The sequence below is a fragment of the Rhinolophus ferrumequinum genome, chromosome 7 (genome assembly GCF_004115265.2).
Source record: "Rhinolophus ferrumequinum isolate MPI-CBG mRhiFer1 chromosome 7, mRhiFer1_v1.p, whole genome shotgun sequence".
NCBI classification, from domain to species: Eukaryota; Metazoa; Chordata; class Mammalia; order Chiroptera; family Rhinolophidae; genus Rhinolophus; species Rhinolophus ferrumequinum.
Genome location: NC_046290.1, coordinates 88,267,532 through 88,286,746, shown reverse-complemented (window position 1 = coordinate 88,286,746; position 19,215 = coordinate 88,267,532). Strand labels below are relative to the sequence as shown.

General features: G+C 38.3%; 1 protein-coding gene across 1 annotated transcript in view; it reads right to left on the bottom strand.

The window, feature by feature from the left end:
- CCDC192 (coiled-coil domain containing 192) overlaps window positions 1–19,215 on the bottom strand; it is a 182,770-nt gene that overhangs the window by 105,112 nt on the left and 58,443 nt on the right. Inside the window, exons 4-5 of the mRNA XM_033110843.1 lie at window positions 17,012–17,143; window positions 15,739–15,795 (exon numbers count right to left, since the gene is read on the bottom strand). Of these exons, the coding sequence (XP_032966734.1) occupies window positions 15,739–15,795; window positions 17,012–17,143 (189 nt within the window). The remainder of the gene's footprint in view (window positions 1–15,738; window positions 15,796–17,011; window positions 17,144–19,215) is intronic.

Below are 19,215 nucleotides of genomic sequence, written 5' to 3'. Positions count from 1 at the left end.
AAGGGTCTGTTGACATAATTAGGTGGTGACTATCCAACCCCCAAAGTTCTTTTAGGGATAAGAAAGAAGTAGGCACCGCTTCCTCTATAAGGAAATTCTTTTTCAGTTCATTTCCTAGTTTGCACCCTCCCTGCTGTTCAATGGTTACTTAATTTAGGGACAATAGAGGATCTTTGCCTGGGACCACCAGCTCAAGCACTTCTGGAATAGTGACTCTGCAATTGATATGAGTAGACATGTATTAAATACCTTACAAAACAAATAACTCCAGGATCCATTTCAACAGCTAATAACTTCACTGGAAAGGTCCAGCACTGCTAGATTTTCTTCTTCCACTGTGAATCCACAATACAGACTACTAGGATATTACTGCCTTTCCTTAAATGCGAAAAAGTAAGAAGATGCTATGACCTGAAGTCCCAACATTGCCGAAAGTTGGTTTCTGAAGAAACTTTCAATGGCTGCAGCCAGCTACAAAATATGTAAGATGCCTATTGGGATTTTACTTAGTCCTTTTCTGAAGATATAATAACTTTCAGGCCCTTTACCTCTCCTTACCTTTTTTTTTTTTTAATTTATTGGGGTGACAATTGTTAGTAAAATTACATAGATTTCAAGTGTACAATTCTGTATTACATCATCTATAAATCCCATTGTGTGTTCACCACCCAGAGTCAGTTCTCCTTCCATCACCATATATTTGATCCCCTTTACCCTCATCTCCCATCCCCTGCCCCCTTACCCTCTGGTAACCACTAAACTATTGTCTGTGTCTATGAGTTTTTGTTTCTCATTTGTTTGTCTTGTTCTTTTGTTGTTTTTGGTTTACATACCACATATCAGTGAAATCATATGGTTCTCTGCTTTTTCTGTCTGACTTATTTCGCTTAGCATTATACTCTCAAGATGCATCCATGTTGTCACAAATGTTCCTATATCATCTTTTCTTACCGCCGAATGGTATTCCATTGTGTATATATACCACAACTTCTTTCTCCATTCATCTATCGAAGGACATTTTGGTTGCTTCCATGTCTTGGCCACCATAAACAAAGCTGCAATGAACATTGGAGCACACGTGTCTTTATGTATAAATGTTTTCAGATTTTTTGGGTGGATACCCAGGACCTCTCCTTACCTTTGACAAGCTGCTTCCTCTGCCTAGATCTCTCTCATGATCATCCCCATCTTCACTTGGCCAATTCCTCTACATAATTTAATACTCAGTTCAGGTATCACCCCACACCTGAAGGCTTCCCAGAGCAATCTTCATCTCCAGCTTGGATTAGGAGTGGTTTCTTTCAGTTCCCATAATAATTTTTGATTACTGCCATCATACCATTTGGTATAATGTGCGACATAAACTATGAATGGTTAATCTCTTCCTTATAGCAGTGGTTCTAAATTTTGGTTACACATTAGGATGATCTAAGGAGATTTTTAAAGTCCTGATGCCCTGTTTGCACTCCAGACTGATGAATCAAGGCCCCTAGGGGTGAGTGGGGAGGGGCAGGTGGGACCCAAGATTCAGCATTTTTAGAAGCTCCCCAGTTCATTGCAACTTGTCATACTTAAAGATGATTTTTGAATACAAGTGTTTATCCTCAACAATGTTTAAGACAATGCAGATACATAAGACATGAATGAGAGAACAGTGGGAGCCAAGTAGCATATAATTTCGTCATCATGAACTTCCGAAGGGGTTGGACTTGAAACTGACCAGCAAACGATTGATTAGCTAGGAAGTCATCCTGAAGTCTAAGTTCTTATCCTAAGATTTGTGCCCAAAAGGCAAAGTAAACACCCGAGGCAATACACTTGGAGAAGTCACGGAAGTATCCTCAATATATTACTAGGTCTCTCTCCAACTCTACTTTCAATTATTCCAATGTGCTAAAAACTATACATTTTTGAGCATTTAACATGCTAGCTGTTCAGGCCAAAATCTACCTCAATCCTAGGTTTCCATCTAGCGTAACTTTTGTCTGCAATGACTAGCTGAACACGGCAGCCTTTTAAGGGTTACTCTGATAGAGCTCTTTAATTACTTGGGCTCTATTTCTAATTACTCATGAGATCTATTTCTGGGGATGGTTGTGTTTCGGTAGTGGAAGTGCGTTGAGAGGGAAACATTTTCATGAGCTCAAACTGGACATGACTTGTTTTAAAGCTTAATGTAAACATCTAGCTGTATTCTCATTAGCAATTCCACAAAGCAGAATAATGCCTCCTATTCTCATTTCCGCCTATGCCCTCCTCTGAACTTCCAGCCTGACTGTTTGCATTGTTCCTGCTCCCACTCCCACTCCTGGGTGCTCTGCATTCTCCCCTACGCTGGCAGCAGCCTCCCTGGGTGATCGCCAAGCCTCCCCTCCCACTTCTCCTTAATCCTTCCTTTTCACTGGTTCTTCCGTGAGGACAGACAATAACAACTCACAACCAAGGCTCCCTTGCACCCATTAAGCCTGAAGAGACTAGTTTGTTCGGATCAGCAAAAGTAGAGGAAGAGAGAACAATTAATAACTATTTCTTTGGGTTTTGCATTCCTTAGACTCATCCTGGAATCTTCTGAATTTCTTGCATCCTTTCTATGAGAAATGCAAGTCCTCCTTAGTTCCCACAATACAATATCGCCACCAATTTTTAATGAAAAAAAGATTAAAAAGGTGTGCAGTTATTATTACAGGTTTTCTTTATTTTTAAGATGACTCATACCTAAATCATTTGTTGACTCTCTGACCTAGTTATTCTCTGAGAAATCACACCCGTTTAAACAAGTCTGTCTAAATCGTTTATTTGTGTGATTGCTGATAATTGTTACACGTTGTGAGACTATGACAATACGTCCTCATTTCTAAAGGCTTAAGTGAACTCTCCTCTATCCCTTCTCTCTCCCTACAGTCTCCCAGTGAGGTTTAAGTCAGCTCTCAATAAAGGGCACTTAAAACAAAGAGAAGAGATTGGGCAAAAGATAGAATTATTTACATTTGAAACAATACCTGTGATAAACATCTGCACATTAGCAGTTACTTAAATTAACATTTAAAATTTGAAACAACTTCCTTTTTTTAATTTTTCAAAACAAGGGATTGACATCCTCAATGATTTCTAGGAAACTATATGAATATTTCCCTGTTTAAAAGTAAATTCTCGACAACTCTGAGGTTCCTCATTCAATTCAAAGGAGGGTGCTTCTATTCTAGAGGAAATCCTGACAGTATTTGAGAATGGGAAGGCTAAAACAGAAAAAGGACAGAAGGATAAAATAGGGACAATTTAAATCCTATCTTGGGCACTGAAATCAGGAACTTGAAGAATAACATCAAAAAAGATCTCATGGAAAGACATTTTTCAGCCGACTCCCTCCGTCCTTAATGGCGTCCTCACTAAAGACACTCCAGTGTTTCCAGAAATGTTCATTCAAAAATGAATGTCAAAGAAATATTGGCTAAGTCAGCTGCATTTCATTTCATGTGGGGGAATATGCATCATCAAAATTCCCAGTTGGGATGTTTGTTTACGGTGTCAGGCAAGAACTGGAGAGAATCGGGTAGGATAGCATTCTCCAGGGAGCTGAGAGAGTAAAAGTTAGGAAGACAAAGACGGGGGACAGGCGTGTGGTCTGAATTGCCACTAAGCATCAAAGATGATCTTTTTCCAGGTGGAAAACTCCTCAGCAGTAGTTTTCCATTCCCTGTGGCATTGACAGCTGCCTAATGCAGTCCCCGTTCTTACTGTGGTGACCTTAAGCAAAAGCACCCGTATTAGCCCCTCTGGGCCTCCTTTGGCAGGAGCAGGCTCTTGCCTACACACACAGTCTTCTCAGGAGCAGAAAGAATAAGGGCTCACAAGAATTAGTACGTCTTTGGGTTCAATAGGGACATGTATTTATTGTGAAGTACTTAAGAGTTCAGCTCAATAAAATGGAGTCTGGCACTGAAAAATATATGCTTTTAAACAATTACATAAATGTCAAAGCATATATGACAAACGACCATCAGGATGAAGCAGCAGCAGCAGCCATTAATGGCAGCATTAATCAGAGTTGTCTATGCCCCAGGACCTTTTAAACCCTTTACCTGTATCAGCTCATTTAATCCCCACAATAACCCTGTTGAGGCAGGTTCTATGATTATCCCGTTTTACAGATAAGCATGATGTGAAATTTTCAGGACGTTCTCTCACCAAGAATGCTGCTCAAGCTTAGCACTGAACAAGCTATAGGAATATTTGCTGGGGTTTTCTGTTTGTTTTATTTAATTAATTAGCAAGCACATATCAGTTTTACTGTGTGGCCGGTACTGATCTAAGAATTTCATCAGTAACTCATTTAATCCTCATGACATCCCTGTGAGCCACATTTATTATTATCATGTTGGAGATGTGGAAGTTGAGCCTCAAGGAGATCAAGCAACCTACCCAAGATCACACAACCAGTACGATGACTAGAGCGGGGCTCTAACCCCAGGTAGTCTGTCCTGAATGTTCAGAGGGAAAAGTGTCTTATCTGTTTCTTATATTTAATCAGTTCACTCAGTTCACTAGGGTGGGGAGGTGTGTGTGTGTGTGTGGAGTGTGTGGGTATTGTGAAGAAGTTAAGGAGGGAAAGTTCAGGCGTTTAGCCTGTCTCTTTTCTTCTCAGAACTTGCCAAAGACTCTATTATAACTCATGATTAAGTAAAAACTCACATTTCCTCCTGTGGATATTACCGCCTAGTAATCTGATGATAGACTCATCACTGGGGATTAGAAGCTATCTAACATGTGAATAAACAATCGAATTCAATGTTAATAGCTAACGTTAACAGCTCAGATTTTATTTTACGTAATAATTTCAATACTTCACATTTATCAACAAAATGAAACACAAAATACACTATCTACTCAACTACCCAAGCATACATTTCTATGTAACTCTTTAGACAGTCCCTTAAGTTTCAAATAAATCCAACCTGAAAACTTCAATCTCACGGAGGGAAATTGCCCCTACTCCAACAATGATGCCGTCTCTGACTCCCATGCAACGAGAGAAAATGAATAACTTTTGATGGACTTTTGAGCACCTGGAAAGCCTTTGGTTAAGAAGCCTTATCTCATTAATAAAACAACCTAAAAATACCTCAAGTAGGGAGGAAATAGAGTCTGGTGCTTAGAGAAGGAAAAGAAAGTAAACAAACCTAAGGGAAGGATGTTGGCTCATCCAAAACAAAGAAAATGAAGTATTGGGGGTTCTTCAGATGGCAGGGGCCATATTCCACTTCTCTGTAAGTCCTCAGGGTAATAAGACCTCAAATAGGCAGGTGTATAGAGGGAGGCTGGACCCTGAGTGCTATATATAAACTGGCAGTTCCCACAAATCTGTTAAGGCTTCGCACTGGACGGTAAGAGCCACAGGTCTTTGAACGGGCGCGGAGCAGAGGGAAGGGCAGCCACAATTGACTAGAAAATAATGTCCTCCAACTTTTAGATAGCAAACCCCAGGGAGGAGAGAAGACCACTCTTTCTAATGGCTGAGACCAAATTTCCTGCCAATAATAACAAAAGGGATCTGAGTCAGGTTGGATTTATTCTTTTCAAAAAGAAGGAATGTGGTATTTTCATCTATTGAATATCATGGAGCAAGACATGAAGGGATATTATACATTCTCCCTCATACTATTTGATATTTATTGCATACATTTTAATCTCAAGTTTCACCTGGTACAATAATATAATAATAAACCAATTTCTAATATCCTTCACTCTGGAAATAAATTATCACTACTTACAGATCCAAGATAAGATGAATGACAACTAAAATCCATGCTCCCCTCTTTTTCCTGGGTACACAGCTACACTACCTTTGCTGGCACTCCTTGCAATTCATGTGGCCTCATGACTGAGTTCTAGCCAATGGAAAGTGAGCAGAAGCGAGGTACCACTTCCAGATATAACCCATAATAAGTCTCCCAGGTACATATCTCCATGATCTCTTCCCCTCTGGCCAACTGGAATAGAGATGATCCCAAAGCAATCTGGGAGTGTGCATGTCCAAGATGGCAGAGCCTCCTACTAAGAACACTCACACTCAGGTAACAGTAGACTGTTACTTGAACGAACAAGAAATAAACATCTATTGTGTTAAGCCACTAAAATCTGGGGGTCTATTTGTTACAAAGCTAACATTATTCTAACCAATAAAATTAAAGTGGCTGAAACAACAACCACAGAAACAAACTAACTCCCCTCACTTACAATCACCACGCATTCATGTCCTTTGTAAAGAACATCTTTCAAATGGCAAAACAGATGTAAGAAAATGGCATTCTAAACTTAAAATCCAGCGTGAAGTTCATATTTAGACTACTTATAAATATGGGGGGGTTGGGGGTTTGTTTGTTTGTTTGCCACTCAGAGCATGCTATTTTATTTGAATTAATTGCCAACATTTATAAGTGAGTAAATTTCACACAAAATTTGGATTTTCATCTTTTGAAAAACTGAATAATCTGACCAACTTGGGCTTTATTCTCTTTTTTATGTAAGTCATGCACTCTCCAGACTCACATGACTTGTTCTGGCCACCTTCCCTCTTCCACATCACTTCCATGGCCTTTGAATGCTGTTGAATTTGCCTGCTAGATTATCATAAATAGCTGGGGATTAAAAAAAATATTTAGTACCAGCTAGGCTGTAATTACAATAAGGAAAGATTAACTATTTCATGTTATGCCTTTGGCTTCTTTTTTGGAAATTACTGAACCAGCATATAGAACCCATTATTCTGTTGATCTGATAATTTTGATGGGCTTTTTTCCCAACAATATCTCTCAATATTCCCTATATGAAATACAACATAAAATCTCATTTCAGAATTAACTCATTAGAAAATAATTGGTAACATCCATCCCCCTAATACTCATATGAAAAGAAATAGTTATCTGATCATTTTCCCTGTTTTGCCTTTGGCTGTTAGAAAGATCAAAGCTGTATTTCTGTTTCAACTGTACTGTATGGGAAGTTACGATTTAAAATGTACATGTTCTATTTTTTCTCCTTTTATTGCTATTTTATTTCAAAATATATGTTCTCAGTTATGATTATGTATGTACTTTAAAAATTCTGCTATTTCATACTTGCATTTCTTATAGACTACCTCAAATTCTTTGTGAAATTGGAGTATAAATAAATAAGTATGGTTAAATTAAACATTATAGTTAATGTTTAATAATAGTATAAAATTAGAGCAAGAAAACAAATAATGTTTAATATTCATAAAACACCAGGCTATATCCATTTAAGTTACAAATTTTTATTTGATTTTGTTTCTTCCCTCTTGAAAGTAGGATAAAATTATAAATAAATAATCTCTTGGTATCTTTTCTGGATGATTTACTATAAAGTAGAGGGACAAGCTTGTTTTATTTTTAGAAATGAACAATTAGAGAGCAGATAGATACATTGTCTCATTTTCTTATCCTGTTCACTCAGCAAGGCATCTATTGAACACCTACTTTGTGTCAAGAACTATGTGTGAATAAAGCCAAGTCCCAGGACTTGGGGACTCAGCTAATGGAGTAGAATAAAGGCTGAAAGAGCGATCCATAGAATGTGCTCTAGAGAGAAGGGTAGTTTATGCCTGAGGAGTCAGGAGAGGCTTGCATCTGGGGGACATATGCACCAGGTGTTGAAAGGCGGGTAGGGGCTGAAGCAGGGGTAAAGGGTCCAGTTGACTACAGAATGGAGGCCTGAACCTGGAGTAATTCTTAGTGAATCTCAAATCAGCACGATTGTTGGGTGTCAACTGGAAGTAAGGGATGGAGAAGAATGTCAGGAGAGGAGGCTGTCAAAGGAAACATGGTAGGGACCTCGTCAAGGTCCTTACTTGCCATGATAGTTATTTACTCTCTTGTGGCCAGTGAGCAGCCCCTCAGAGGTTAAGTAAGAGACATACGTAACTGAATCTATGGTCCGTGGAACCAACTCTGAAAGAACTGCTCAAGGCCCTTGTGGAATTAGTCTGAATACTTCCCTTATGATCTGTTGCTTTAATGTGACTCTGACACATTTCAGAAAGAATTTAGGGTAGGTTGAAAAGGTAAATATATTGCGTTAGAAGCCACTAAAATAAAAGCTGGAGAGACATGGTAAAGGGAAGTGCAGGGAAGCAAGTGGGAAGTTTGGTTCACACAATTCATGCCCTGACAGTCTACGAAATCACTTGTGAGAGGTGAGGCACAGAGAATTCCGCTGTAGCCTTGCTGGTAGTCAGAATAACCATTTACAGAAACCTAGAATTCATGGTGTAAATGCAAGCCCAGTGCTCAGTGAAAGAGCCAATATTTCTGGTGCAGAAATGCATACTCTCTGATACAATAATAAAAGTCCTCAATAGTAATCTGACAGGAAATACAGTCATAAGCTTCACAGGACAATTTCTTATAAAATCTTCCCAAACTAAGTCATTAGAATCATGCCAAAACACCTCCCCCACTCATAAAAGCAATTCTAGGACAACTTGATGTAGTCCAGAAATGTGGCTTTCTGCTGACCTCACTTAATTCAGGAAGGATTTTTGGGTATCTCGCTGAAAGAAAAACAAAAATGACTGTTTTTCAGGTACTCCTCTGTGATATGGTTCTTTTCATCCAAGTTTTTTAAAGCTAAGTATTGAGCCCAAGGTGACTCCCCTGGTTAGCTCCTGGAACGCAGGTTAGCACAGAGCAGTCTGGTAGAAATGGTCATCTGGGCTGCGGCCGGAAGTGACGTCCTCTTTTAGAAATCGTGGGGCCCGAAATGTTACTTCTGGAATTTATTCCCCCACTTACTCATTGGCTTACTGATTCATTCATTGAACGAATATTTATTGAGAACCTACTGTGTGGCAGGCACCAGGCATTAGACTCAGGCTGACTCTGGGTTACGAGGAGCCTGCCGCTGTGGACCGAGAGCCCAGAATCCCTTCCTTTCCAAGCTCACAGAGAAGTTTGGCAGCAACATTCACCAGCGGGTTTTGAAATTTTCTCTTATTCTTCTATGATTTTTAGCCTCTCCAGATCAAGCAAGTGGGAGATGAGCCATGGAATAACCACAGAAAGGTTAAAATAAAGGGTCAAATAATCATCTAGTCCAGATAATCCAGCCAAAGAGGGTCGGATGCAGAGAGGGGTTAGGATAATATAATAAACTAATGCAATAAAATAGTCCTGAGATTTATCCCATAGGCTGCTATTCAGTACCAACGGGTTCTGTTCATACATAATCATTGAGGAATTTTCCATTTAGATTAACATATCTGGCTCTAAAAGAATGGCCCACTGGGAAGGAATTTCCCTATTCCTCACTGGCTCCAAGTGGGCTCTATTAGATCCTACTCCCTAAGTCTCTCAGGCTGATTAACTCTGCCATGAGGTCTATAGATTCAATAAAGTTAAAAGACCATAAAAATTACTGGCACAATTGACATGTGTTGGATATATATTCAGCAGAAAATCTGAATTAAGGGTGAAATCAAGCTTATGAAACAAGAGCCCTAGAGTCAGAATATCTACATTCCAGTCTCCTCTTGCTGCCTACCAGCTGTGTGCATTTCAAACAAGTCCTGGGGCTACACTTTAAAAACTACTTAAACAGTATAAAAATTACAGATCTCAGCTGGGCATCTCTGGAAGTATATATGACTATTTTTCCTTTGATCCCGGTATTATATTATATTATATTATATTATATTATATTATATTACATTACATTACATTATATTATATTAAAGACCCGGTCTTATTTTACTATAAGACCGGGTCTTATATTAATTTTTGCTCCAAAAGACTCATTAGAGCTGATTGTCCGGCTAGGTCTTATTTTTGGGGAAACACGACAGTATTCAGAGTCTAGCTGGCTTAGGGCACATGCCCATGCCTCAGCTGGTAGCTGATTGGGTACTTTGAATTACAGGCCCTCTAAGACTGCGCACAATGGGAGAGATGCAGTTGAAATGGATATCAGGGTGCTGTTGCCAAAGATGTGTTAGTGAGTGCTCAGGCAGCCCAGACAGCAACAACAGCAAAAACCCATGCTCTCTATCACAGTAGGAAAAGACCAATTAGCAGAAGGCTTGATCTAAATTGGGGGTTCTTGTAGATTTTTAATTTACAAAGCAAAATGGCATGTGATAGCTTCATTAGAGAATGGAAGGACAAAGTTAAACCATATTTTGGGGAAAAGTCTGGCATGGGTTACCATGCTGGTTCCTCCATGCCCTGTATTCCTGACCCTGAGATTCCAAGTCTAAATGTGTCCTCAGGAACTGTAGGTGAGGAGTTTCTGATTTCAAAGACACACTCATTTATACAACAGCTTGAAACATGCTGTATAATTCATTGGAAGGGTTCCTTCTTCCAGATATTTCTAGCTTTTTAGTTTATTATGAAATATTTCAAGCACACAGAACAGTAGAGAGAATAACATAACACTCGAGTGTCTGATTACCCAGTTACCAGTTACCCAGATTTCTCTTTTTGAAATAATCCCATAGAACATTATAGAACTTTTGGTGCTGGTCAGTTCTTGGGGATAGCTAGACCAAGAGATGAGCTAGCCATTGGGATGGAGGTGGGGAGCAAACCTCTGGACTACTGAAGATAATCAGATCATCAATGATGGAATGGTTGGACAGGGCTGAGTACTTGTACCCCCAAAATACTAAAAATAGACAAGGAATGGATTTAACAATTTGGAAGGCATTAATTTTAAAGGGATTTTTTTCCCCTTGGGATTCTTAGTCCTGACTCCAATTGCCCAAACGTGAACAGTTACGTTTAAATGATTATAAACATTCACTTCAAATATTGTTTAATTCCATGTAGGTCTCTAAGCAAATAACTAATCCAGTGAAAGAGAGTGATAAAAGCACCCAGGGCAGGTTATCCTGTGGGTGGCTCCAAGTGAGTACCTGTGTATGCTTTGTGAGGGCAACCCTTTGCAATCTTTTAAAATTATACGCTGAGACCAGGCAAAGTAAAGTTAATGGATGACATTTTAATCATTTAAATTTTAACAGTGACAACCCACTCTGAAATGTTTAGTCTTGTATCTCCTCTCCATTTCATAGCTATCAATTTAATTGTACAATAATGTAATTCAACTATTGGGTTCTAGATGAGTGAACTCTGAATAAAACAAAGTCAAGACTCTAGATTGTTAATTTTCATGTTAAGACCATAGTTTCCTTTAGACGTCCTTACTTCTTCTGAAATAGGGATTTTCCACAACTGTATGTTCTCTCTCTGTTATTTTCCCTTCTGTTTCCGTTCTATGAGATCATTACCTTTTGCTCCTTCCATTTATACCTTGAAAGTGTCAATTTCAGATTAAAGTAATGCCTTACATAACTGGCACTTTTCAGGAATAAAATTTTATAATTTTCCCAGAGATTTAAAGTAGGTTCTTATAAATACCAAAATAACTTTAGCCATTTTAACAATGCATTTCAATGAATCTGTACAAGGCATTGAGCAAGACACTGTGAGAGGCATAAACAGACTTGTTCCCTGTTCTCCGAGCTCACAGTTTTGGGGAAGAGTTAGGCCACATCTAATAATTCTATTGTGGTCATAGTGCGACACATGACATAAGAGAGGGGCAGAGAAGAGCTATGAAAATAATAAAGAAAGAGAGATCACTTCTGGTTTGATGGTCAGGGAAGTCTTCCTGGAAGGAACTGCCTTGATGAAGAATGGGGGAAATCTGGCGAATGGTGGAGACAGATATTCCTGGTGGAAAGGATCCAGGAGCAAATTCCTTAGGGCAGGAATGCATGAGTGTACTTGGGGGGGGGTCACAGATATGTGATGGAGAAGAGGCAGGAAAAGGGGTCAGGCTCTCATTTTTAGTGTGACAAATGCCATTGTCAGGAGGCTGGACTTTATTCTAGGATAATGGGCAACCATTGTCTTACTCTAGGCTAAGAAACAGGGAAAATGACATGATCAGAGTAAAATTCAGTTCAGCAAAATGTATCGAGTGGTTGCAATGTGCACAGCCTTGTACTTGGTGTCGTGGATACAGAGACACATTCTTGATGCTGCCCTCAATGACCTTCAAGTCTAGTGGGGAACAGATGTATAAACAGATAACGTCAATAAAATATTTTGAGCTAAAACAGACGTATGTACAGGAGGCTACGGGAGTCCAGAGGAGATACTCTGGGGGTTGAAGGGATAAGTTGATGCCTGATATGAGTCTTGTAAGAAGAATAAGAATTATGTGGATAAAGGAGAGAGGGAAGGATAGTCCAGACCAAGAGAACACAGAGAGCAAAGTCACAGAGCACCAACTGACACTGGATATGTAAGACAGACAGCAGTTCATTTTATTTTACTAGCCTGTTCAGTGTGAGGCAGAGGGAGGACAGTGAGTGAAAAAAAGGGGTCGGGATGGTCCTTTTAGAAACTCCACTCAGGGTAGAGGGAAGGAAACCATGAGACAACTACAGTGGTCAAATCCTACAGTAGTTACAGTGGTGTTACACCTAGGAGGAGCCACAGCCCACATGGGAATTCCAAACTTTACACGTGACTCTCAAACACTTGAAGGGATTCAAGTACATTCTGCCTGCCCACTCTTATTAATATCCTCTGCTACTTCCTAATCTTAAGCAAACCCAGAACTCCTGGGAGAAATTTCAGTCTCCCAAAATAACCCTCACCGCATCCACGGAGTTCCGTTCCCATCACCTTGGTCCCTTAGTCCCCTTTCTCTTCTCTGCCATTCCAACGGAATACTCATTCTCCCTGTGAGCATTAACCTTTGGTTCTGTTTGATTTTCTGCCCTCACCCCAAATCTTTACACCTGGATTTCATCCTTTCTCTCCACTGCAACCAGGGCTTAATGGCATGAAAGCTACATTGCACAAAGTAGGCTACATTGTGATTAGGGCAGAGGGTGGGTGTACAGTGGGAGGGAGGCGCTGGACTCACATATGTTTATAATTTGGGGCCAGTCGCAATAATTAACATATAAAATGATCAAGCAGAGCTAGGAGTGTGACAGTACAATGGAATAGAAGACAAAGAAGTGAGAACGTGCAGAAGCGTACTCGGAGCCTGACGCTAACTAAACGCATGATGAAGGCAGGGAGAGGTAGGATTCTAATACTGCTTTGTAGTTTGGATCTTGAATCAATAAAAGCAGTGTTGGTATTATTCACTATCACCGGGAGAATACAAACAGAGCAGCATACGTCAGAGATGGGAATAAAAGATGATGAATTTGAGCCTGGCGTGTCTGCAAGATAGTCAGGTCCTATTTAGCAAGCATAGTGCTTTAATTCAATGTAATATGTCAGCTGTCACCAAACCTGTGTGCTTAAAATGCCATTCATGGTCAAACACCATTGAAAACTGACATGCAATGGCCCTTTCTTGGAGACTGATTATACACTGCTAAGTCCTGCTATAAAACACTCATTTAACTTAATTTCCAATGCCTTGCCCATTTTTTTTTCTTTTTTCCAGAATACCTATTAACATCATTTAGCATGATTTTTTTCAGGAACATTGTTTTAAGAAGTGCTCATTCCAGAACTAAGGAGTTGTAATCAGGGGATGATTAAGATAGAAAAAACTTGGTGGGGGTGGAGAGAGTTGTTTATTTGCATGGAAGTCCGAGTTGAAGCATTATGAGCTGATGAATCACACAGAGTGAATAGAGAGAGAGAGAGAAAATTGAGGAGAAACTTTTGTAAACACTGTTTGATACCTCAAATGGCATGTAGAGAATATAATTTGGAGAGGCAGTCAGTTGTGACAGCAAAAACATGAGTTTCAGAATTGACATGTGTGACAAGTGATTTAATCTCTAAGTCTCAGTTTGCTTATCTGAAAAATAATACCCACCTTGCTGAGTTGTATTGAGATTTAAAACAGACCATATATGAAGTACCTACCACATAGTAGACTCGTAATTCACTCTCAATAAACACTATTATTAACATTATTAGGTTGGTGCAAAAGTAATTGCAATTTAAAAGGTTAAAAATAATTGTGAAAACTGCAATTACTTTTGCACCAATCTAATATTTTTATTTAAATATTCTTGATGACTTGAAGTAAAACTCTGATGATTGCACGGCTATATTAAAACCTGAACATTGAAAAATTACGTAAGAGAAATCTCAGTCGTTGGTATCATACCCTAATACAAGGAAGCAATCCATGTTCAGACAAGCCTGGTACAGGCATAGAATTCACAGAAGCTCAGCAAGGGAAGAAGACACCACAGGAATTTCCCTAAGGCACCCATGACTCCGTTTTTTCATCCGTTTTTCATGAAGAGATGCTGGAAGTTATTATCAGAACCTTAGTAAATTATTTGCTCTCCCCAAAACATCCTGAGCTAAAACCCCCTGGGCATACGGCTGTAGGTATCAATCTGGCATGAGGAGATATCCTCTGACAATAGTCATTATTTGGCACCCTCAGGGGCAGGCTGGGGGAGAGGCATCTGTGACAGGATACTGCACTAATGAGATATACTTCTGCCTGAATATATCACAGTGGCACAAAGGCAGGCCTCAGCCATTTTAAGTGTCAGTCAATTCAGTGTACAAGGTCAAAAGAGATTTTGAATTTAGAGTTAAATGTTCTGCTAACTGCCACAGCAAATTAGCTCTTCTCTATCCCAGCACAAAACTGGGACAATAACTGTGATTTTATCCGGATCAGCTCATTTCAAACCCCAAAAGGATGACTAGAATTTATTATTTTGCAGTGTTTTCTGCAGGCCTTTTGGCCAGCAGGCTCTCAGATCTGCCTGCTCTGAGGACTTTGGTGCTCAAATCGGCCACTTCACAGGACTGGCAAGGGCTTTATCAAGAAGTCATCACCTAGCACCCAAGCTGTAGATGGAGGAGATCACGAAGGATGGGGAGCAAGTCTGTGAGGAAACACTTAAAGCATCAGGGCTGATCAGATCTTTGGGAAGGACTGGTGGCAGGGCCCTGACTAGTCTATGCCTGTCAGTACTCCACGACGTTGTGTCAGGAGACGCTCATTAGTTGTTCTCTGAGCAAAGACAGGTTAAAGTATAAGTGAAATTTACCCTAGAAATTCACAGGGTCTCTTTCAGGGTAGCAAGTGCAGCAGAAAATGGGCAGTTCTATGTCTGGTTTGTTTATATGATCAGTTGCCTAAAAATCACAAGATTGAGGCAGAATGATGTATATCAAACAGTGCTGCTTGAAATAGTCCAAAGACTGGCAGCATCAGCATTACCTGAATCTAGCTAGCATCACCTACAAGGGCAAATTCTCAGGTTCCACTGTAGACATAAAGGAAACAGAATCTCCAGGCAATATGTTTTTAAGTGTTGCAGTTAATCCTCGCTATACTTAAGTTTAAGAAGAACTGCTATAGGCCTATATTCAATGTTTCTATCATTTCCACTTCCATTCATTCACCAAACTAGCCTGGCTTCCTTGTCTTTCTACGCTTCGTTCGTCGTCCAATTCTCTTATCCTGATGATACCCGATTAGACCATCTGGTTATATAGAAGAGCTCAGTTCTGTAATTTTTACCATCAACATAAATCAGAATTCTTTTATGGAAAGCCACTGTGTGGAGGCAGTAAAAACAGTGATTCTTAGCCTTGTTGTTTGGTTTACAGCAGAAAGACCACAGTTATAACTTCTGAAAATTTCCTGTTCATGTTCAGGGTAACAATGATATAAATTAAGAAATGAAAACAGGAGAAAAACACTTACGTGTGTCGTAAGTTGCTCCTGGGAGGCTTTCACTTCAGCTTGTAATTTCTCAATGCACTGAAAAGGAGAAAAGTTTAGAAACAAAGTATATAACTCTTACTTTTACATATTCAAAGTATTCCAGATATAAATGTGTACCAGTTCTCAAATCTTGTGAATGCATTATCTCTGCTAGAGGTTTTAAAAATCACCATTAAAGAAATCATTGCTTCCATCCATATCTCTCCTCTATTCTATGGAAGAGCCCAAGGACAAAGTACATGAATGTGTTAAGAATTAGGAAATGACTGGAAAAAATAATGTTTGCTGATGTACTATGGGTAATGCTAATTCACTTTGCATTCTATATACAGAGGGTGCCAAAAAAATGTATTCACATTTTAGAAAGGAAAAAACTATATTAAAATTGTAATAGTCAATATATACTGGTATCAAAAGATGAATACAAGTCACGTGTATACATTTTTTTGGCACCCCCGGTAGATATATATGGGACCAAGTGGGTTGGTATCTGTCTTTGTAATATATGGGTATGATTTCTAAAAAAAAAAAAAAAAAAAAAAAAAAATATATATATATATATATATACACACACACACATACATACATACACACGTGTGTGTGTATATATACATGCACATATGTGTATATATATACACATATGTATATATACACATATAAATATATATATACATACACATAAATATAGTGTGTGTATGTATATATAATCCTATATGTATAATCATGTATATAATCATATATATATATATATATGTATATATATATATATATAAAAAATCCTAAGGCAGCTACCCATTTGGGTTGAATAAGAGACAAATTAAATGACACATATATAAATGTCTTGAAATCAGACATTAATAACTTCTTATAAAGGGATTGATTAAAAGCGTATACCAAATTTTCTGATCCACTTGTTTTACTACGTAGAAACCATTCTTTGATTAAGTCTAACCCTGAAAACTAAGAAACATTTGTACAGTCAATACCACTTACAAAATAAATAGAATATTCAGCTAATATGGTTCAAAAGGATACAGATCAAACAAACTTTAAAAATATTACTGACAAAATTAATTTTTGTATGTGACTATTCATCAGGTATATAATTGCATTTAGCAAATACAAAATTGTTATTTACCATCTTGAACTTAAATTTGAACTTCCAATCCAGCCAGTATTGACTGCAGAATTATCAGTTCCTGTAAGTTTGGGTAACTTTTAAAATAAAGATGATCTTTCTTCTACTACATACCTGATCTTTTGCAAGAACCATTTTTTCATATGATTCCCTACTGTCCTCCTTATGGTTCAGAGACTGTAGCTTTTCCTCTAGCCAGGAAACTTGCTCGAGCAGTTTTGATTTTATTCCTTCCGAGGCTGAAAGCTAAAGACATTTACTTGTCAGGGTACGTAAGTACAGTGACTTTTTAAAAGTTTCTTTTAAAGGTCCAATTTATAAATGAACCACCTCCATCAATATCTATTAAATATGAAAATGGCTTCTGGAATATTCCTCGTATGACAAATGATTAGTATATAGAGAGAAGGAAATACTCTTGATTTTATTTATTTTTCATAATTAAGATAATCTAAGGAAGAGATGAGACCACATAGTTACACATTTTAAGAAAAGAAAAAACTATTAAAATTGTAATAGTCAATATATACTGGTAACTATGACCACTGATTGGCTCAGGAATCAAGGCTTAAACCAATCAGAACCTGGCTTTTCTTTGGCAACAGTTATTGAATGAGAAGATGTGATCTAATTTGGACCACTCACACTACAAAGGAGGAAGTTTGATGATTTGAAGAAGCACTCTCTCTTATCTACCAGATATGACTGTTACTGTAGCCATCCTACTAACAACAGGAAGCTGCTTCTGTGATAAAGCCACACTCTGAGTAGAAGAGTAGACGACAGAAAACACCTGGGTCTTATTGACATTATTGAAATGTTTCATCAAACAATTTGAAGCATGTCCTATCTTGAGACTTACACTTAGTGAGATAATATTTCTTTATTGTTTAGGAATTGAGTTTTTTATTACTTGATACTGTAAACACTTCACTGATACACTGTCTGATTCCAAAATTCCATGCTCTTGACCACGAGTGAGTATAAAGTCTATGGAAAAACAGCAGTAACTAACATTTATTTAGTAGCTACCTGCTGGGTGCTATCTATATTTAAGTTACCTTATTCTATTGCTCAAAACCCTACAAGGAGTTTTGTTTATATTTTTTATTATTATCATTGTTTTAAAGATTGAGGAGCTAGGCTCTTTTAGGGGTGAATTAGCTTGCCCACAGCTAAGAAGAGGTTGGATTTAAATCTATACTGGTGTGCCTCCAACTCTGGGTTCTATATCATATCCAAAACCTAACTCTGAGGCTGCCTGCAAAGATGAGGCCTGTGATTATTTTCTCCTCTTGTTATATGGCCTTCAGCATTATTTCTCAGCATGCTTACTTATTTACCTAAAGGAAATTTTGTGTCTAAGACCTCAGAACACTATCCTACCATCTTGCTTCCTTTTTATATAGATATCAACCCCATCTGTTTCCTCTCCTCCTGGCAGGGGTTTCTGTCTGAATATCCCTTTGACTCAGATATGCTTATCTTAGGTTTAGGTTAACTCTAAGAAACCTTGCCTTGTATGCGTGAAAGTAATAAAACAAAGAGAAAGAAAGAAAGAAAGAAAGAAAGAAAGAAAGAAGGAAGGAAGGAAGGAAGGAAGGAAGGAAGGAAGGAAGGAAGGAAGGAAATAAAGAAAAAAAAGGAAGAGAAAGAAAGAAAGGAAGAAAGAAAACTTTCTCTAGAATAAAAACAAATAAACAAACAAAACTTGACTTGGAGTCAGGAGAGCTGTGTTTTAGTCTTAACCCCCACAATTCACTGACACGATGACCTTGATTCACATAGTAGGACTTTACTTTGCTACCTTTCTATATTTTCACAGGGTAGTTCTCCAGTCATATGTATTCAAACTAGATTGTAAATTGTCCAGAAGGATGAATGGAGAGTTCTGTCAAAACTTTCAACAAGACACAATCAAATTGGCCAGGAGCAATCTTTGCTAAGATCATTCTATTTATTAACTTTTTAAACTATGAGTTTTAATTCTCTTATGTGTCATCACCTCACAAAAGCAGGATAAAGGAATATTATTTCCTCCTTATGTGGATACATTGGGGCATTAAAAAAAATCAATATTTATCAGTTTTGGGCAAAGGAAAATTAATATTTTCCCAACCCCTTTGTTAATGGCTCATCAAATAATCCTGATAATCCAAAAGGAAAGGAGAGAAAAGAGATGAGAGGAAAATAAAATAAAATAAAGATTATACATTTACATTTCTTTTTTTAATTTAAGCACCACATAAAAGATTGTGCTTTACTATGGAGTCACAATGTTAATGGCCATTTTGAATTCACTCCATTGTTTTGATGGG